At 38.3% G+C, this 23,149-nt stretch overlaps 1 protein-coding gene across 1 annotated transcript; it reads left to right on the forward strand.

Annotated features, from left to right (window-relative positions):
- The first annotated feature begins 10,534 nt into the window (after positions 1-10,534).
- Positions 10,535-21,053, forward strand: LOC121928825 (gastricsin-like). The gene is made up of 9 exons (XM_042464051.1): positions 10,535-10,593; positions 13,345-13,495; positions 14,053-14,170; positions 14,373-14,491; positions 14,896-15,095; positions 16,094-16,213; positions 17,040-17,187; positions 18,778-18,876; positions 20,760-21,053. The coding sequence occupies exons 1-9, from the start codon at positions 10,535-10,537 to the stop codon at positions 20,913-20,915; spliced, it is 1,170 nt and encodes a 389-aa protein (XP_042319985.1). The 3' UTR covers positions 20,916-21,053.
- The last annotated feature ends 2,096 nt before the right edge of the window (positions 21,054-23,149 follow it).

Raw genomic sequence — 23,149 nt, forward strand, 5'->3', positions numbered from 1 at the left:
TCCAGCTGTAGCCAATTTAGGCTTCTGCAACCATTGCCACATCTGAAGATTTTCACCTTCAGTACATCAACAGATCTTAGTCTAGCACTGAAATATCCAGATAGAAAGTATCTGCACTGCAGAAAGAATCCAGTTTGGTACCACTTTAATTGCCATGACTTGAGAACTCTGGAACCACAACAGACTACAGTTCCCAGAATTCCATAGCATTAAGCCATGGCAATTAAAGTGGTGCCAAACTCAGGGTGACTAGATGTCATAATCACAAAGGAGGACAAGGCACTATAAAATGTAGGGCGTTTAAGGACTCTCAGGCATTACAAAATTAAAGCTACAACCATTAATGTAAATTCATGCTTCTTAGTCATGCTTAAAATGGAGGACATTTTGCAATTTCTCCTGGACAGAAGGTTGAAAAATAGGACATGTCCTGAAAAGGGGGACATGTGATCACCCTGTGTCAAACTCAAACGGTGAAGGGTCTAGAAATCATGCCTTATGAGGAGAGACTTAGGGAGCTGGGTATGTTTAGCCTGGAGAAGAGAAGGTTAAGAGGTGATACAATAGCCTTGTTTAAATATTTGAAAGGATGTCATATTGAGGAGGGAGCAAGCTTGTTTTCTGCTGCTCCAGAGAACAGGACCCGGAACAATGGATGCAAGCTACAGGAAAAGAGATTCCACCTCAACATTAGGAGGAACGAGCTGTTAGACAATAGAACATACTCCCTCGGAGTGTGGTGGAGTCTCCTTCTTTGAAGGTCTTTAAACAGAAGTTAGATGGCCATCTGTCAGAGATGCTTTGATTGTGAGTTCCTGCATGGCAGAGGGTTGGACTGGATGGCCCTTGAGGTCTCTTCCAACTCTATGACTCTATGAAACTGGATTATTACTGCAGTGCAGATGCAGCCATAGTCAATGCCATAGTGTTGTTTCACTTCCAAAGGTACTTCCCCTAATGGACAAGAAGAAGCTGCTGCTTCCTCAGGCGCATAAATAGATTCCACTTTCAACAATACGTACCAGACTCAGGCCAATCTACAGGAGAGCTCTTCCTCCCCCCCACAACCTCTTTGGAGCCAGCATTGGAAGCAAAACTTTGGGCTAGATGATCTGATTAAACATCACTCTTTATGTTACCAACGCTGCATGTTAATCCAGTGTTTCTGAATTCTGTTTATATTCTTTTAATGATTTCAGGTTGTGAATTAAAGGTAAATATCTGCTATATTTTGTGGTTTTCTTCATGTCTTGATTTCTTGTATTGGTACTGAATACACAAACAAATCCACAAAGCTTGTGCCTTAATTCCATTTTTATGGGATCCTGTTGGTATTATTCAGAAGATTTCAAAACCAGTTTTTAGCAGACAGTTGCTTTATACAACACAGTTGCCTAAAATGCATTAAAATATCACTTTCAAAAATCATGGCCACAAACTTGGATGATTTTAAAAGGATATTAAGGAATCCATTTAGATCAATGGCTACTAGTCATGATGGCTGTATACTACCTTCAGTATGCCACTGGACAGAAGGGAACATGATTGGGAGGTTGCTACTACATCCATACCCCTAGCTGTGAACCTCTCTGAAGCATCTGTATGGCTATGGTAGGAATTATTCTAAATAGACCTTTGGTCTGCCCTAGCAAGTCTCTTATGTTTTTATTCGTTTTAACAACATTTGAAATATTATGAAGGTACCAGATCCTGTCTGATCTTGGAAGCTAGACCTAGTTAGTATTTGGATGGGTGGTTGTCAAGGAATACCAGGTGCTATAGGTTATATTTCAGAGGAAGTCAATGACAAACTACCCCTGAATATTTCTTGTTCTAAAAGACCCTAAGAAATGCATAGGGTCACCACAAATCAACTGGCAACTTGAAGGTATGTTTGCACACACACACAGATACACCAACCCATGTTAATGAACATAACCACAATAAACAGCAGCAGAATAGTGGAAGATTACACTATGGAATGTCTTCCCTTCGAAAACTCATCCAGCATTTGACTATTATCATCTCAATGCCAGCTGAAACCCTAGAGACATTGTGACATGTGGTGCAGATTGGTTTTAAGTACGCATACATCTGTTTAACTGCACTTTTGCTGGCTGCTTCTTCAATTTTGTGCTTTTTAAAAAAAGTTACAGCTTGGGAAAAATCATTTTTTACAAGTGTAACTCCTAGAATTATCCATGGGATTTTTAGAGTTGTAGTCCAAAAACGTAATTTTCCCTGGTACAGTTTTTAGTTGGCACGCATTCTGTTCTAAATATCTGATAAGGAAAAATGGCATTAAAATGTTAATTTAGCCAGTCACTCCATTTACAAGTTGCCTTCACTTGCTTAAGGTGGCATATTATTTAACATACAATGAAATAATAAGCACAACATTTTAGGGTTTGACATTTTGTCCTGCCAAGTTACCAAACTCTCTTAATTCACAAACACACCACCCCTTCTGTCAATGTAGAGACTTTTAAATAATGTGTATTTAATCAACATTATGCCTTTAGATGAGACTAAAGAGCTATAACTCTGAATGGGTAAGTCTTTGTGTGTTGTGGTAATGTGAAGGGGCATCAAAGTGGATGCCTATATAAAGAATGAGGGCCTTAGCTGTGTATCCAGCTTCTATGTAATGTTGGCCCTCCATATACATGGATTTTTAAACCATGGATTCAAACATCCACAGATTGAAAATACTGTATTGTAAAAAGATAGAAATTCCAAAAAACAAACCTTGATTTTGCCATTTTATTTAAGCGACACTATTTTATCATGCTATTGTATTTAATGGGGCTTGAGCATCTATGGATTTTGGTATCCATAGGGGGTCCTCGAACAAAAGTCCAGCAGATACCAAAGGCTACTGTATGCATGATTGACACCTAGTTAATGGCTTGTTGGGACAGCAAAGAAGAATCTTGTCTTGTAAGCACTCTGCCTCCTGTGTATTGCTTCCTCATATAATCCTGTACATCAGGGCAGTGGCATCTCCAGGGTTGGTGTCACCCGGTGTGATAACTCATGGTGTCACCTCCTCCCCATTGACCTCTTCCTGTTTCACACCATACAGAATCCTTAACAATGCTTTTTTGCACTAAAGTTACTCCTACATCATAATTCCCATATAGCACTGAGTGTAATGCTAATAGTTGTGACATAAACAACTAGCAAAATTAAAATTATGCCTTCAAACTACAATATCAATCAATAACTTTTTGACTCGTGGAGCCCTTATTTCTATGGCGGAGCCCCTAAGAAGTGTACCCTATGTTTTGCAAATTAAAGATGTTTAGAAGTATATATAAGAATATATTCTTGTTGAGAACTGCTGCTGTACATAAAGGTCCAGCATAGAGTAGTTATACTTTTTTTTACTCTGACACAGGCTATGTAGCACAAGAGAGTCCACCCTGTGTCATGTGGAAGTGCAATGGTGGGAAGAGCAGCAATGATTAGACTTCCTTCTCCATGCCATGTCACTGTTAGTGGCAAACAAACCTGTCAGGGCAAGGTGTATAAGGATATCCATATCTTCTCCTTCTATAATCTATTACTCTTCCATTAACCCCAAACTGGGTCATAGCAGGCCAACCTAAGGTGCATTGCAATGGGGCTACAAGCACCATTTTAATCTCTTTCGCCATTTCTCTCTTTTCAAGAGATAGTCAATTAGAGAATAAGTCCAAAAGATGGAGAAGCGGAGAGAGAGAGAGAGAAGAAAAGATGAAGATGAAGATGAGGAGGAAGAGGAAGAGGAGTGCTGCATTTGCACTGCAGAAATAATGCAGTTTGACATTGGTTTAACTGCCATGGGTTAATGCTATGGAATTCTGGGGTTTGTAGTTTTGTGAGCTATTTAACCTTCTCTGTCAAAGGACTCTGGTGCCACAACAAGTTACAAATCCCAGGATTCTATAGCATTGAGTCATTGCAGTGAGAGTGTTACCAAACTGTGTTATTTCTGCAGTGCAGATGAGGAGGAGCAGGAAGAGATGTGGAAGAGAGGCTCAGATTTCAACCCCGGGGGTGGACTGGAGAAACAGAGGGTCATATAAAAGAAGTTCAGTTAAAGGTGGGTCCTGGTTTGAAAGTACTGAAGACTATTAGTCTTAACAGATTTCTCTTCTACTTTTGTATCTATAAGACAGCTACAAAAGCATCACTAAACCTTATAAAAACAAAATTAACCAATACTTTATTGGAGATGAAACTGTTAGATCAGTGAATATGGAACAAGTGAAGGACATAGAATGAATAAGACTTATAAACACTCTTGGTTTAGGGTACCAGAATACAAACTCAATATTCTCTTACTTGAGGAATAAATGTCATTGTAGAGATTCAGACTGTTATAAACTGGTACATCCCACAGACTCACGAACTGCAAGACTGAGGGAAGTGGTGGTGATAGCCTGTACTGGCTTGATGCTGCATGCAACTGCCTTATTCCCTATATTTGCAAGAAAGGGTAATTCCTCTCAGTTGTACTGGAAATTTGGCAGAAATCCATCAGATGAGAGCTTATATAATGGAATGTGGCTGTATATGCATATACTTTGCCTTCTGGAGCTCTACCTTGTAAACTATAATTCTGAACCACAATGGGACATGTTTCCACAGCATATCATATGTGATAAGGCTTCCTTTAAGTAAATGGCTGTATATCTTTTTTCCATTTTTAAAATTAAAACTGCAGAAGGCAATAAATGTGCCATGTGGCATGCAAACTGAAATTAAATGCCAAATCCTGTTGAGATCAATGGTATCAGGTGAACACTGGTAGCTTCTTATCTGACAGCCACACTGCTTCTGAGTGAGTTTGCACAGTCGAAGTCAGATTTGCTCTGTATCATGGATAAGATTTAATGTGCCTGAAAGTTGACAAAGGTGAAAAGTGTTCTGGGGACAGGACAGAAGTACTTTACCAAGTATTAAAATGAAAAACTAGGGTTAATATTGACACTGGTGTTTCCACTGGTGGTGGCTACTTCTGCTGGTGGCACAGGGATAGGAGAGGTCACTGTCCTTCTGACATTCCCTATGCATCCTAAAAACCTGACCTGGACAATTTCCTAGCCCTCACAAGTATCCTTTCAGTATCACAGAAGGATAGAGGGGGAAATGAAGAGAGTTATCACATATTACCACAACTTAAAACAGTCAGCTCCAGAAATAAGATAGAGTATTGTTTGGTCACAAACACCCCATTGAGACAGCCTTGGCCAGAGAAAAAAAGGAAGAAGGAGAAGGAGAACTCACAATTTTTAAATAGGAAAATTAGAAAATAATAAATGATATTGAAATAGTAGGGCATTGACATGAAAGTGGCATGAAAGTGAAGCCACTGTCTTCTATTTTTCTTTTCTATTGTTACATACAGTCGGCCCTTCTTATACACAGATTTTTTTATACATGGATTCAAGTATCCACGGTTTGAAAATGTTCAAAAGTATAAATTTCAAATATCAAACCTTGATTTTCCATTTTTTATAAGGGACACCATTTTGCTGTGTCATTATATTTAATGGGACTTGAGTATCCACAAATTTTGTTATCCACGGGGGGATCTTGGAATAAAACCCCAGCGGATAACAAGGGTCCACTGTACTTGTTTTCTTGTTACATGCTTTAGCATCCACAGATTTTGGTATCCACAGGAGACGGTGGAACCAAACTCCAGCCTACCAAGGGCCCACTGTACATTAGGAATGTTTTTGAGGTGCCACAACACTCCTTCCATCCAACCAACCCCTTTACTCTTTGTCACTACAAATTCACATAACTATGGCCTGTTACAGACTGCCAAAATAAAGCTGCTTCGGGTCTCTTTGGAGGTATGCTATTTAAATGATGCATGGGTCCTAAGAGTCCGGAGGTTGCGCCAAAGCCACACTCCACTCCTAAGCACTTGAGTGCAGCTTTGGTGCAGCTTCTGGATTCTTGGGATGCATGCATCATTTAAATAGCATACCTCCAAAGAGACCCGAAGCAGCTTTATTTTGGCAGTCTGTAACAGGCCTATGTGTCTATATGGTAACTGGGTAGTCTTGCTCCCTGTTCTAAGATACTTTCAAGGGACTACATAGTTCAGAACATAGTGACTTTCCCACATCATTTCCCATGTCCCTTGCTTCTATTGTGGTACCTTGGTTGTGGAACACCCTCCGTGTGGAAATATGACTGGCAGTGACTACCTCAATATATGTGTTTTGTTTTTTATGACATATGTAGAGCCTGATTTAGTCTGTTTTATTGATTTTTTGCTGCTGTTCTTTCATTTAATGATACACTTAAGAAGACATTCCGGTATAGTTTTTATTGTGTTTTATTGTTTTAATGTGTTTGCTACCTGCTACCTGTAAGGATAAGCATGATTTTAAAGTGCTTTAATAAACAGCAAATAATCTAAATCATAATATAAAAGTATAAAAATCATTTATAAAAAAAGTAAAAATCAAATATGTTGATTTTATGGATTGACTGAATGATTTAAAGCAAGGTTGGATGGGGTATAGCTATGGAGACGGGCAAAATGAAGAATTGCTCTTTAAACAGGAATTCTGCTCCCTATGAAATTTTCTTTTAGCCTATAAATTTCTAATATTTCAGAGAAATACTCTGTTTGAAAAGCGAGAGAATGCTTTGAAAATCATCCATACTTAGACCTCTTATAATTGCTGGGTTCACATTCCCTTAGCAACTTTGTCTGCCTCTTTTCTTTGAATGACTAAACTGTATTTCTAAATGTTTAACTGAATTTTTAGGTTACTACCATTGTAGTAATTTGGGGATGAAGACAATTTTATTTGAGCAGCAGGCCTCTTATTTGAGGTGAGGGGGGGGGGAGAGACAATGCCCTAATTTTTGTCCCCTCCCATCTCTATACCTCAGAGGATGGACAAGCAGGCAGTTCTTCCAACTCCAAATGTGAATTTTCACATTATTTTTTCAAAATTGGATGTGGCCACACAGTTATTCCTATTGTGAACAAGGGAGATGACCTTCTTTGTGGCTTCTCCCAGACTTTGGAACTCCCCCCAAGAGAGGCCAGGATGGCCCCATCCCTGTTCTCCTTTTTGGCAGTAAGTAAAAACATTTTTTGTGCCATCAGGCTTTTTCAGACTGATGAGGATTTTGCTTTTAAATGCTGGTTGATTCAGATATTAAGATCTGTACAGTATATAGTTTTAAAATACATTTTAATATTTAATGTTTTAAAGTTTATAAACTGTTTAATTAATAAATAATAATAATAATAATAATAATATATTTATTTATATCCCACCTCTTCCGCTTTGAGGATTGAGGCGGGTAACAACAGAGTTTATACAATATAAAACAATAACAACAATAAGCCCCACAAGAACCCGGCCCAACCCTCCTTCCCAAGTATAAAATTAAACAATAAAACATGGTTAAAAATACATAACAATATGACAAAATTAATAAACAAACCATAAGTAAGAAAAATAATAAAAGGAAGGGGATTCAGTTGGTTCTGGACATTATCAATCGGGGAAGGCCTGGCGGAAGAGAAAGGATTTTGTCGCCTTTTTAAAAGCCTCGAGTGAGGATAATTGGCGAATCTCTTCCGGCAGGTCATTCCAAGTTTTTGGACCGGTGAAAGAGAAGGACCTCCGAAAGGTCACTGCCAGTCTGGTCTTTCTAGATTGTAAGAGGTTTTTCCCGAGGATCGGAGTGTACGGAAAGGATTGTATGGGAGGAGGCGTTCCTTCAAGTAGACTGGACTCAGGCCATGTAGGGCTTTATAGGTGATAACCAACACCTTGTACTGTGCCCGGAAGCTAATGGGCAGCCAATGTAGTGATTTTAAAATAAGTGTAATATGGTTGCACTTGGATTTTCTGGCGACCAGTCTGGCTGCTATGTTTTGTATCAATTGGAGCTTCCGGACGTGGCACAAAGGTTGCCCCATGTAGAGCGCATTGCAGAAATCAAGACGCGAGGTTACTAGAACATGTACGACCGTTTCTAAGTCTTGTTGTTCCAGGTAGGGGCACAACTGGTGTATCAGCCAAAGCTGGTTGTCCTGGCTGTCACATCAATTTGAGAAGACAGTTGAAGTGACGAATCCAGGAGCACCTCCAAGCTGCAGACGCAGTCTTTCAGGGGAAGTTTGACCCCATGTAGAACTGGCGAACTTATCTCCATACTCGGATTTGGGTTACTTATCACGAGTACCTCCTTATTTGGATTCAGTTTAAGTCTGTTTTCCCTCATCCAATCCATTACTGACTTCAGGCAGTCATTCAGGGGGGGAGATGCCCTCCTTGGTCACTGAAACAGTCCAAGACATAGAGAAATACATTTGGGTGTCATCAGTGTACTGATAACACTACACTCCATGTCTCGGGATGATCTCACCCAGCGACTTCATGTAAATCTTAAACAGCATGGGACACACACACACACACACACACACACACACACACACATATATATAGTTTTAAAATGGTTTTTAAATATTATACACACACACACACACTTTTTAATGCTTTTATATTGTTTTAATATTATTATTTTAAATTTGTTGTAAGCTACCTCAAGTCCCTATATTGGGAGAAAGTTGGGATGACGATGACAGCGACGGTGACAATGATTGGATGGCTGTGCTTTGCTTCACTATTTCATGGAAAGGGGAACCAATGCTTCCAGGCCTGAGTGCATGTACACACACATTTAAATACTTATTTGAGTGGAAAATTATGGCTTCTGGAAGCTTCCATGAAAATTATATAGGTTTTTATTTCAACCCATGGAGGGGTTTGGGCGCCACAGAAACTGCCTCAGATGCCACATGGGTGACTATACTTTACCCACCTTGACAGAAAGCAATAGGGGTTGGGGGAGAGCCTCCATAGTGAAGAGAGTCCTAAATCTGGGAGGATGAACACCATGAAGAATAAATGGATAGCTGTGCTGTCCCTAGCTGGTATTAATGGAACAGATGAACAGGGTATCCCTCTGTCTATATATAGTCACTCTGGCATGTTTGTGGGAGGGTTTGCTTGCATTACTATTAGTCGTGTGGCTGCCTCTCTTTTCTTTCTGGAATCTTGCTTTGCTAATGCCAAGTAAGTGGGTGTATGATGGCTCTGCTAAGAACACAATGCTCAGTTTAGCTCATTCCTGCAAATATTCCAAGAGTCAATTAAGTATTAGTGTGCTGAACTGCAGTTCATCCCCACAGTGCAGCACTAGTCCATATGCTTTCTTATGAAAACAGGTGAGTCCAGGCAACCTAGTGCACCTAGTACACTGCAGACATTAGTGGGCTGCAGCTCCCATAGGCCCTGTTTAGTATAGTCCATGATAAGGGATGCTGAGCTCTGCAGTCCAACAACATTTGAAAAGTCACCCTCTGCCTACCCTTAAATTAAATAATAAAAATAAATAATAAAATATTTATTTATAGCCCGCCTTTCCACAAAGGAATCAGGAGCTGCAGGTGATGGGGAAGACTTGTACCCAAGACTCGGGACAGCCATTGCTAGTCAGAGTAGACAAACTTCTGCCAAATAATCTTACAATACTAAATGAATATAAGTAAATCTTTTGTGTCTGCTCGTGGCTCTACATAGGGCCACTGCATCCCACTGCATATTCTGCCTTGCCATGCTGCTCATTATGGCCTAAATCCAATTGCTAGAAGAGCAACCTATTGAAATAATGAGATTTATATAAGCATTGATTTACAATTCAGCAATTGATTTAGTGGGCTTATTCTAGCCAGGATTAGTCAACATTTAGCCCACTTTGGTAGTGCATACTTTAAATCCAGGAATGGCAAACTGTGGCCCTCTAGATGTCATTGGACTATAACTCCGGTAAGTCCTAGGTGATGATGTTTGCAGTTCTACAGGATCTAAGCCAGAGTCTTTTTTGTCCTCAAAGAACTGGAGATTCCATTTGGATGATATGATGTTGACATACTATTGATAAGATTTTGAATGGAAACATTAATAATGACGTGACCAATTATGGCTAAATCAGAATTTTTCCATTCTGCTCTAGGTCCATCTACAGACCATTTCCTCCACTCCCCCTTGAGAAAATACACACCAGTATAACTATTATACATCAGTCAAATGGTAGATAAAGCAAGCTAGATATGTAGTTTGCAAAGTTGTTGGGTTTTTTTTAAAAAAGAGAACTACATGCATGGTGATAAGACCCAGTATGGATCTCTGCCTCTAAAATATGGGGTTAGTGTTAATCTGAATTTGTTTTTTATTGTTTATTTTTTAATTAAACACTTATTCTAGAGATAAAAGGGCTCTTAATGGCTTTGAGAAGAGCCTCAGTGTAAGGTGTTGTTGACCCAGTGATAACGTTTGGATCTGTGAATGTGGCATTGCTACACGTGGGTGGAGGAAACAGCATCATTTAGGCTATAAAAGAAGAGGCCCTGGCACATTAATGCCCATACGGTATTTTAATACCAAACTGCAGAAGCTAAGGAATTCACTCCAGAAACTGCAGCTAAGAAAAGAGCACCATGAAGTGGCTAATCCTTGCCCTGGTGTGCCTTCACCTTTGTGAGGGTGCCGTTATCAAGTGAGTATGAAATAATAAGATAGACGTGGTCTCAGTTACTTTGCAGTTCAGTTGTCCCTGTAAACTAGAAGAAAAGGTTTATATAGTAACAATAGTGAAGTATAAATTATTACTTATGTTTCTGGATTAGTGTTATCACGTTTATGTATTTTAAGCCAACTCACTTCAGCTTTGCAGCTAAACCTCATGTCAGTCAACAGGTCATTTTAAATTTGATTTAAAAAGCATATATATATATATATATATATATATAAAACTACACACTCAAAACCAACTGAATTTTAAGGCATGATTTTTAAAGCATGGTTGCAAAGAGCAGAGGCAGAAAAGAAAGTGAAAGAAAAAGAAAAAAGAAGGAAGGGGGGGAGGGATGTGAATATGGTTTAAGCATGTACAGTCAGCCCTCCTTATCCACGGATTTTTTATCCATGGATTCAGGCATCCACCATTTGAAAATATTGCAAAAAAAAGTATAAATTCCAAATAACAAACCTTGATTTTCCATTTTATATAAGGAACAACATTTTGCTATTCATGGAGGGTCCTGGATCTAAACCCCCACAAATAACAAGGACCCACTGTTCATTACAATAATAATACTCTGTTTTCAAAAATACATTTTTAAAAAAATTATCATTCATAACAATAATGTAATTTTTGCTTTAGGAAGGAGCCAGTCTTTTGCCCAACTTTTCAAAGATGTCTGCGACGTCAGAAACCCCTTTTTTAAAAAAGCAGTTTTACAATAATATTTTAAATCAGGTGTAAGGATAGGAATCACCTGGACTTCCAGATATTCCCACAATGCCTTACTCTTGATTACTCAAGGAGAGACTTCTGAAAACTGAAGTTCTAATACATATGGAGAGCCAAAGATTCCCATTCCTGTTTTATCACCTAAGGGTTCCACCTATATGCCTGGCTAAGGGGAGACAGGACATGCAACTTAGTCGTAGCTGTGTTTATTCCAATTAGTCAATTAGCTCACCAGGGTTGGCACCTGACAATTGAACAAAGGTTTGAAAAATTACTTATTTGGACCACAACATAACAGGACCACCCAACCAGCATTTAAAAATTATTCAAAATCAATGGAACTTGTTAGGTTCAAATTAAACTACTGTATAGCTGACTGCCACTCTAGGTCATAAAATATAGATAATAGTACTGACTTTTTCTTGACTTGACAGGTGGAAAATATATCCACAAGGTGCAACTTTACTGAAATGTTAAAAAGAAGGTTTTTTAAAAAAAAAAAAAAAACCCCAACAATCTCAGTAAACAAATGAAACTGCAGGGGCTTTAGGGGGATTTCAAACAGAAAACCTGTTCATTTGGAATTTTTGAAGACATACGAATAAAACAGATGACAGGGGATTCAAAATTTATCTTATTTTCCAGTAATGTTTCTTATTACAAAACATACATATATGTTGCAGTCCTTTATCCACTTACTCAGGAGTAAGCCCTATTGAATGAAATGGCTCTAGGTGCTGAGCTGATATGTAAAAGTTTAGGCCATTCTTTCAACTGCATTTCTGGTGAGCTGCTCAAATTACATATGTGGTTGATTTTAGGAGCAGCACCTATACTTCCCATGTGAGTCTTTTTTTCACTTTCTCATTCTAAAAATTGCTTTGCTTCATGAAACAAATGATAATCAACTTAGTTTAGCACTCTTTCTAAAAACTAGCAAGCCAACTATCTTTGGGAAACTCACATATCCCTTGGTCAAGGAAAATATGGGGATTATAGCTATACTTTATTTTTCTTTAATTTATCAGTTATCCCATGTGTGAATATGGAGGAGAAACAACACAACACAATCTTGGGGCCCCTGAAAGACTATTTATTTCTTTTGTTGCAGACGAAGGCAGCATATCCTCTGAGAAATTTGAATATGGAGGCTCTGTTTTAGCTATGATAGTTAACAGTTGAACCATCCTATTATAAAATGATCACAGAAACTTGTTTTCTTTGGCTATCATAAACTAGAGAGTGAAAAGAAAGGAGAGAAATGAAAAATTATTATTATTATTATTATTATTATTATTATTCAAACTATAAAGTCATGATCCCAAATGATTTGACATAACACCTTTTAATAGTGGAATTGTGTCAGTAGAATAATAAGTAAACTTTAAAGATGGGGAAAAATCTAAAGATAGATTTCTTCATGAAGACATGAAAGAAGAGAAAACTTCTGAGACATTATTATCAACACAACAACAACAATATTTTCCCCACCTTCTCCAATGAATTCAAGTTAGTGTATGTGGTTCTTCACTCTACCTATAACAAACCTATGAAGTAGGACAAGTTGAGAGCAAGTGACCGGCCCACGATAATCTAGTTAGTTTCACAGCTCAGTGTGGACATGAACCTGAATTTACCAAAGTCCAACCCATCACTTTTACCACTATGCCACAATATTTATTTATTTAAAACAAACTCTGAACATTACTGCCAGAATCCTATGCCACCTTTTACTTAATGTAACTTTATGCATATTTAGCTAAGTAGCAGAGGTTATAAAAAACCTTGTTAGTTAATTATGAAGATGAGTATCAAGACACTAGCAATGCACATCGGTCACTTGCCAGCTCCACTGGATATGGACTGTACAAAACTGACCTGCATACATAAGTCCACTTATGAAGATGTAACGCCTATACAGGATTCTGTCTTGCAATCGTAACTTTCATAGGGATGAAGTCAGTGAATAACTCTTTGCTTCTATATCCCATACAGAGTTCCTCTGAAAAAATGCAAGTCCATGCGAGAGGTGATGAAAGAAAAAGGTGTCCTTGAACATTTCCTACAGAAGAATCATTTTGATCCAGCAAGCAAGTACTTCAACAACTTTGCCTCTGCCTATGAGCCTCTGGCTAACTACATGGATGTAAGTGTCTGGCTGCTTGAGCAAAACTACTAGAATTATGGAGAGAAGGAAAAGGGAAAGAGAAATAGTTGGTGTTTCAACAAATTAGAAGCCCAGTGCTTAAATCTTAACTATGGAAATTTTTACCTTAAGTTTTGAGAGTGGAATTTTAGCCTTCACTGTTTATGACTCTGAATTAAAAGAGAAGGAAGAACTATGACCTCAAATGGGGAAAATCTATTATAATTTGGAAATTATGCAGACACTTAACATGTATGTCACATGTATGTTATGTGAACCAGATCTGAAAACATGGTTGTAATATATATAGTAATGGTAGTGTTCTCAAATGGGCTATACTTTAGAAAGTATACTTCAGTTGGAGTGTTTTCTAAAACTACTAATGCTGAAGTATGTATCATTTCTTTTAAATGTTGTTGCTTAAGATCATTCACAAAATAACTGGGGAAGAGGATTTTGTTTTCAATTATTTCAAACAGTTGTGTTGATCCTGCAAAAATTCTGTGGATAACAGTGTGGGGAAAGCCAATGATGAGAGCATGTCTTTCCTCCTCTAGATGTCCTACTATGGAGAGATCAGCATTGGAACCCCACCACAGAACTTCTTGGTTCTCTTTGATACTGGATCATCCAACCTCTGGGTGCCTTCAGTCTACTGTCAGAGTCAAGCCTGCAGTGAGTATTTCTCACCTTGTCAGTAGTGGGACTGAGCAACATTGCATGAGTGAAGATACCAATACATAGCAGATAAAAAGTTAATGTAGCTGCAGGCTCATTTTCAGTAATGAGTGGGGAGACGGTTGGTTGCTTGTGAAATTATAACCTTGAGCTCAAAAGTGATACCTTTCTATCTTCTCCATGCAATTTCCACCACTAGCAAACCATCCATTATTCAACCCCAGCCAATCTTCTACTTACTCCAGCAATGACCAAACCTTCTCTCTGCAATATGGAACTGGTAGTCTCACTGGGATCTTTGGCTATGACACCGTAACTGTAAGTATCAGAGCTCTAAGAGGAAAGTATTTATTTGTTTCAACTGACAGATAATTTTTTTCTGCATTGGCAACTAACTGATGCCAATACATTAGTGCATAACTTTTCTAAGCTCTGTTTTGGACTCTCTTTATGCCAAATTAACAAAAAAACAGCAGATGAACTCCTAAGACTGCAGTCTCTTCATCTTTTTGATAATGACTGTACATATTTGCACATATATTTTGAATTGCTCAGGCCCCCTTAGATCATTTGTTGCATATGATATTTTCTTTTTAATCATGAAAATTTGTAAAATCATTTGGTCTGTCAGATAATGACACTCTTCTGACAGGTTGCATTCTTTGTAGTGATAACCCTTTCCTGCTTTTTTGTGTTGACTTTCTCCTACCATTCCCCTCTAGATCCAAGGCATTTCCATTACCAATCAGGAATTTGGCTTGAGTGAGACTGAACCTGGTACTAACTTTGTCTATGCCCAATTTGATGGCATATTGGGTATGGCCTACCCTGCCATCTCTTCTGGTGGTGCCACCACTGTACTGCAAGGACTGCTGCAGGAAAACCTTCTTGATGCTCCTGTTTTTGGCTTCTATCTGAGTGGGTAAGCATGGACATGCCCCATTCTCTCCCATGAAAGTCTTTTGATTTTCAGGAAGAAAACAGATACATTTAGCAGACAATTATTTGTAGGGCAATTCAAATTTCCTAAGGCTTCAGCCTTTGTTAAGGCAACAAAAATATTTAAATATCGAAAATATCAAAACCAAGCCTGTTAGGGTCTAGCTTTAAATCAGCAGCGTAGAGTGGTCTAACTACAGCTTCTCTAAGAACTGAGACTGTAGCTTAAACAAAAGTTTACTAATGGCTTGAATCTACATATGCATAGAGGCTATATCCTAAACTAGCTAATGAATAGTTCAGGTAAAGAAGAAATCTTTATTTCAACATCTTTCCAAAGAAAGTTGAGAGAGGAGGAAGATGGGGAACCTTTGCAAACGAGAAAATCTTTGTGTGAGAGAGCTTACCAAAAGAGGGAGTGACCTGAATCACATTTGCAAAGGCATTTATTGCCCTGTGATTCAGTAGGAGCAAATGGGATCTTTGGATGAGAGGAGACAGCAGGAGGGGAAGAGAGAATGCAAAAATCTTCGAACATAATTTACAATAGAATTTTCAAAGATTTCAAATATACATCACTATTCAGTACAATTGCTGGTCCTAAGCATACATCTATGAATGGGTAAGACTGAGAGAGAAAGACTAGCTGAAAATCACCTGGAAAACTTTGCGGTTAAGTGGGCATTTAACCCTGATTTTCCAGGATGATGAGTAATACTCTAAAGCCCACACTATACAGCCTGCAGTGATAGAATTTAGTTACAGTATAGTTGAAATTGTTATCATAGCTACAGTTCTTTGCCAGTTCTTTTCTCTGTATCTTCCAGTTTAGACACAATCAGTGGGGACATCTTGTCCCTATCAGGGTTATGTTCTGTACGTTCTCCTTTAAGTCTGGTGACTGATATATGTCTCAGTTATGGTGCAGTCTCTTAGTAGAACTAATGAAATGCTTAATCTCTTGCACATTTCTCTTAATAGGAATGAGGGTTCTCAGGGTGGTGAACTTGCCTTGGGAGGTGTTGATACCAGCCTGTACTCTGGTCAAATTGTTTGGACTCCAGTCACCGAACAAGCTTACTGGCAAATTGGGATTGAAAGGTAAAGCAATTTTCACTTATAATGGCTAGTATGAGTGTATGTGCGTGTGTGTGTGTAAAAGAGAAGGAGCTAGATCCAAAAAATAGCAATATACTTGCACAACTCCTGGTTATATGAGCAGTTGTACTTTTCAGATGTCTCCTTGGACAAGTGATTCTCTCTTCAACATGCTTTCTCTCCACCTTTCTGGATGGCACACTGGGGTACTTGCATGCCAGTCAGGCACCCAGGCACAACCTCTGAGCAATTTGCCCATGAGCAAACACAATTATTGATTGGCCCAAAGGGGGTAGCAAAAACTCCCAGCCAGCTCTGTAGATGCCAGAACTGCCTACTGCCAGGAATGGACACTTGACTTCTCTTTCTAAAGCTGACAGTCCTATGTAAATCTATTGCAGGTTTTCCATTCCATGAGCTCAGCCAATAGATCTCTTGGTTCACTCGAACATTTCCAACAACAAAGTATATTGTATAGTGTGAAACAAGGTCAAGCATATGTTCTTTGTTTATAGCCCCTCTAAAAACCATGGTTAAAAAAAAGGAGACATGCCTTATTCAGTTTATTTTGGACTGTGGTGCAACACCCTCTTCTTGTCTTAAGATCTGGAAACAAGAAATAGGACTATTATAGCTGAATAACATGAATCCTGCTTTCATTTTGAAGCATTTGTTTTAAACTAAGAGAAGACCATAGTGGTGGTTCTGGTGAAATCATGAAAACACTGAAAGCAAACATGGAGATTTGAAATCTTTGATATTAAACCTCCCTGTACCATTATCTAATACAAGTATAAATAAAAACAGCTCTTAAATGTTCTTTCTCTAGCTTCTACATTGGCAACCAGATCAGTGACTGGTGCAGCCAGGGATGCCAGGCAATTGTGGACACTGGCACATCCCTCCTCACTGCTCCACAGCAGGTCTTTGGTGAACTGATGCAATATGTTGGAGCTGAGCAGGACAGCAATGGTCAGGTAAGGGTACATAACTATGTATAATGAGCAGGAGAATTTACTAACCAGACAATACTAAATATCACCTTCAAAATAATAATAATAATAATAATAATAATAATAATAATAAATTTTATTTGTATAACGCTATTCCAGCGATCACAGCGGTGTACATCAAAGTGTAAGACAATTAATACATCAGCATGACAATAATACAAAGTTAACAATTAAGAACAGTAAAAACTAACAACACCCTATACAAGTGGCTGTGTAGAATGGAATACACAAAAACATTTCCAAGGGGAAGAGAATGACCACAAGGCTCATGGGGGGAAAACCTGGCGGAACAAAAAAGTCTTCAAGTTCTTCTTGAAAGCATCGAGGGAGGTGGAAGTACGGAGCTCATTGGGGAGGGAGTTCCAGAGCTGAGGGGCTGAAATAAAGAAAGCCCTCTGAGCTGATACATATCGAGCATCTGGAACTCTTCAAAGATGTTTTTCACCCGACCTGAGAGTGCAGGGCGGATTGTATGGGGAGAGGTGGTCCTCCAAGTACCCTGGGCCCAAGCCATTTAGGGCTTTATAGGTGATAACCAACACCTTGTATTCGGCCCGGAAGCGAATAGGCAGCCAATGGAGATCTTTTAGGACTGGTGTTATATGGCTGGCCCTGGAACATCCAGTAACCAGCCGAGCAGCCATATTCTGCACTAATTGAAGCTTCCGGGTTTGGTACAAGGGTTGCCCCATGTAAAGCGCATTACAGAAATCTAATCGAGAGGTTACCAGAGCATGTATAACGGTTTCAAGGTCCCCCCGGCCAAGGAAGGGTCGCAGTTGGCGTATCAGCCGAAGCTGATAACAGGTGCTCCTGACCGTCGCATCCACTGAGCAGTAAAGTGAAGCGACGAGTCCAGAAGCACCCCCAAACTGCGAACAGAGTCCTTCACAGGGAGCGTGACCCCATTTAGGACAGGTGGAAAAATTTCCTTACCCAGGCCAGGAGAACCAATCACCAGTACTTCCGTTTTCTCTGGATTCAGGCTGAGTCTGTTTTCCCTCATCCAGCCCATTACCGACTCCAAGCAAGCATTAAGAGGAAAAAAAATTTCTTTTAAAAAAAAAGTTTTAATTAAGCAAAAAGTTTAGGGTTGAACCCTATTCTTATTTCCAGCTAAAAATAACTGGAATTTACCAACATTTTGACTCAACATTAAATAAATGAATCAATGGATTACTGTAACTGGGATTAAGCGATTTGATTCAGGCCTTAGTGTTGACTTGTTTTTCCACCCCATAAGGTGGGTATACATTCCAGTGTGACTAAACAATCATTTATTTGGGCAACAAGGGGAGGTGAGATTTGGGAGTACTAGCCAGATGTCTGAAAATTCCTCAATTATCTGCTTAGTTCTGGCACTGTTTGGCAGTTCGTCTGTGGCTTTCAACTTGTCATGAGTGTGGCACTGGACAAAGCATAGTAGATCTGGATTCTAGTTTTAATGATGAGGGAGAGAAGCTTCAGAATCCCTATGGTTTTTAGACTTCCTGAAATAAAACCATGGTTGAAATATCTTGTAACATTGCTCTTCTCTCATTATTTCTTCCACAGTATGTGGTCAGTTGCAGCAACATTCAGAGCATGCCCACCATCACATTTGTCATTGGTGGAAGCAGCTTCCCTCTGAGTCCCTCTGCCTATGTCTTGGAGGTATGTAATTCTTCTGAGCACCTGATTTGTTTCATGATGGTTTCAAATGCTGGAATTTTATTTATAACTATGCTGGATGTATTGGTACTTAGGACCAGATATGTAACCTACATACTTGTGAATGGCAAAATAGGTTTTCATGTTTTACTTCCTAAGCAATGGCACACATGTTTTTTCTCTCTACATGAAGGTCACTTACAGATAATAGGAAATGTGACCCTATGAAGATGTCCTTGTCAATGGGAAATGCCTTTCATTCCTATGGATACTTAGGAAATAACTGCAAGGTGCTTATAATGATATTGCCCAAAAACTGGAACTAGTCAACCATTATGGAAAACAACAGCAACATTGATTGAAGGGCTACTATTTATGAGCTTCCTTTTAGAGAACTACAAAGCAACACCTGGTGTGTGTACATGCTTTCAAAACATCTGTTAACTTATGGTGACCACACATTTTTTAATGATCTTTATTAAATTTTCACATAAAAAAGAAAGCTTACAATATGGTAAACACATATAAAAACCACATTACGGTATGTAACATAAAAAAAGCCATTTCCATATCTTGATATAATTTGTCTTCTTGTCTTGAGGACCCATACGAAGGTTTTCTCCCTTCCCGACTCAGGTTGTTGAAGAGCTCAATTCTTGTCACCATTAGATCCCCCCATCTATAGTAGTAGTCTTGCTGTATTAGCTTTTACAATGACACTATCAGTAGTAAAATTAAGACTTAAATCCAAGTGTTGAAAGTGTCCCTTGCATTCAAAGTTTACATTACTATGATATCAAATAATACTAAGCTTATTCAGGTATACCCAACATAGAAGTTCACAGTAAAGATTTATGTATACAGCAATAGTTTTAAGCGGTAAAGTCCCTGCTTTTACTTATATTATGATAAGAATTTCCTAAATCCTATTCAGCAGCTGACCTAAATTATCAATTTGAATATAGAAATAAAAGGAAAATGTATTAGTACAATTCTAACTCTGTCATGCCATTATGTATAACAAATACAAATAAGCCAATAGCTGATATGTTTCCTATAGCTCAATAAGAGCAACATTTAGATTCCATTCCTTTTCCCAAAAAGTTAACACTTTTTCCCAATCCTTTTTCCTTCTTTTCTTACTGTAATTTTTGACATTGCAGGACAATTTATCAAGTATGACCACACATTTAATAGTGTTTTCTTAGACAAAAAATAATAATACTCAGAGGTGGTTTGCCATTGCCTTCCTCTGAAATACAGCATTCAGCAGCTGCTGTTTCTTGGTGGCCCCCATTCAGGAGGCAATGAATAAACAGTTTCATGCAAATTTGCTAGTTCAGATATACTGATGCAATAATAATAATAATAATAATAATAATAATAATAATAATAATAATTTATATGCTGCCCAATCACTGGGAATCCAGGCGGCTTACAACAGAGGGGATTATACAAAGCAATAACAATAAATATGAAATAAAAAACAGATGTAACACAGCAATATATTAAGCAATAATAATAAAATAAGATAACAATTAACAATAGCAGTAAATAACAAAAACAAAAATACATAGCAAATCAGCAGCAGTAAAAATCAACAACGCAAAATACATAACAATTAACAAAGCAAAGCAAATAAAAAGAAAAACTAAGAATAAACATTCCTTGCAAATTTAGATAAATTAAATAATTAAACCAAACTTTAAGGGGGGGGTGAGGTCCTTTAAAAAAATAGCAATACACAAGCATTAACATTACAAAAGATTTCAAAAATATTTTTGTTGTTGTTGTTCATTATTCTGGGGTTCCATATTAATGCCATATCTTTGACAAGACTTCCAAGCTAAAGATTTTAACTCAGCCCTGTGCCTTTCCCTTCACAGAACAACAATGGCTATTGCACCGTTGGCATCATGCCCACATACCTGCCATCCCAGAATGGTCAACCCTTGTGGATCCTTGGAGATGTGTTCCTCAGGTCCTATTACTCTGTATATGATCTTGGCAACAACCAGGTTGGCTTTGCACCAGTAGCATAAACTCATTCTTCAGTCTTCTGATTCTCAGTCTGCTGCACACTAAGTCCGCCGCTCACTTGCCTCCCTTTCTAAGGACTTGGATGTTTTTCCTTTCTCCTATGAAGATCTATAACTTGATTGTTGGCTTTCCTCCCAAAGTTACTGCAAACAAATAAACTATTTACACAATTTGGATCCATGTGGTTTTTGCCTGACTAATTTGTGAGGAAAATGTTTATGATTAATGTCTGGGAGAAACATAATGTACCCAAGTTTTTGCTAAACCGTGGAATGTAATTATTCATCTCTTCCCTTATTCCTAGTGCTTAGGAAGTTTTACAAAATACAGTCAGCCCTTTTTATACACAGATTTTTATACACAGATTCAATCATCCACGGTTTGAAAATGTTCAAAAAAAAGTAAAAATTTCAAATATCAAACCTTGATTTTCCATTTTTAATATGGGACAACATTTTGCTATGTCATTATATTTAATGGGACTTGAGCATTCACAAATTTTGTTATCCATGGGGGATCTTGGAACCAAATTCAGCAAAATGTTCTCAGATAAGAACTTTTGGATAAGTACTACAAGTGCTTTTCCACTTTGGTACCAGTTCATCCTGACATTATGATGGCTATGGTGATAGCATATCTAGAAATCTTACATTGTAAAATATAAATAACGCCATTGCTGAAGCGTTAGGTAAACACAAAATTATCATCTTTTTATATTCATTAACTTAAGACATTTATTATTTATTACCTATATCCCAAAATTGTAATAAATACCAAAAATACAAATATAAAAACATTAGAATACAGCCCTCCTTATCCACAGATTTTTTATCCACTGATTCAAGCCTCCACGGCTTGCAAATACTTAAAAAAAAAAACCTACAAATTCCCATAGGCAAAACTTGATTTTGCCCCTTTATATAAGGGGCACCATTTTGCTAGGCCATTATGCTTAATGGGACTTGAGCATCCACAGATTTTGGCATCCATGGGGGTCCTGGAATCAAACCGCAGTGAATATCAAGGGCCCACTGCAATTTGAAAACAGCCAAATGAAGTATGAAATCAAACTTCATTTAAAAGTATGTAAAATAGCTTAAAAACCTGGAAAAATAGGGGGGGGGGGAATCTTGTTTGGTGCCTTAAAGATAAAGCTAGGCTCCAAGATAGGCTAGGCAGTACAATTGTAAAAGTCTCCTCTTGGTCACCATTCATCCTACCTCTGATGGTGGGAGTATATAAAAAGGGTTTAGTAGAAATCCTTAGAGAGCCAGTGTGGTGTGGTAGTTTTAGCACTAGACTACAAATCTGGAGACTAGGGTTCAAATCCCTGCTTATTCATAAAATCCCACTAGATGACCTTGGGCAAGTCACACTCTTTTAGCTTCAGAAGAAGGCAAAGGCAAACTCCCTGTGAATAAATCTTGCCAAGAAAGCCCTGTCATAGGTTTGCCTTAAAGATAAAAGTAAAGGTCTTCCCTTGACAAGATTGTCTAGTTGTGTCCGACCGTAGGGGATGGTGCTCATCTCTGTTACTAAGCCGAAGAGCCAGTTTTCTCTGAAGATGACTCCATGGTCATGTGGCCAGCCTGACTGCATGGAACGCTATTACCTTCCCACCAAAGTGGTACCTATTTATCTATTTGCATTTGCATGCTTTTGAACTGCTAGTTTGGCATATGCTGGGACTAGTGATGGGAGCTCACCCCATCATGCAGCATTTGGGCCAGAAACTGCCAAGCCTCCAATCTTACAATTGTCAGAATTGGTGTTTTAATCACTAAGTCACCATATCCCTTAGGGTCACTCTAAGCCATAGGGCCACCATAATCCAGAAACAACTTGAAGGCAGCAACAAACAAAGAAATTTGCCTCCGGGTCATCATAAGCTATAAACAACTTGAAGGCAGCAACAAACAAAGAAATCCTTAACATCCAGGCAGAATTATGCAGACATAGGCATTTTTTAAGGTTCTACTTGGGTCTCAAGCCATGTAGAATTGGGTTTGAAACAAACTGGTGCCTAAATTTTGTATTGTCGTACTGTTGTATTCTTTTGTTTTGTACACCGCTTTGATCAATGCGGAAAAGCGGTATAGAAATAATAATAATAATAATAATAATAATTATTATTATTATTATTATTATTATTATTAAAGAAGGACATTTCAGAGACTGGCCAGAGTCTTTCCCAATGACTTCTCCTTGTTAGACTCATAGCAAGATTCTGAACCAG

This window comes from Sceloporus undulatus, chromosome 4 (genome assembly GCF_019175285.1).
Source record: "Sceloporus undulatus isolate JIND9_A2432 ecotype Alabama chromosome 4, SceUnd_v1.1, whole genome shotgun sequence".
Classification (NCBI taxonomy): domain Eukaryota; kingdom Metazoa; phylum Chordata; class Lepidosauria; order Squamata; family Phrynosomatidae; genus Sceloporus; species Sceloporus undulatus.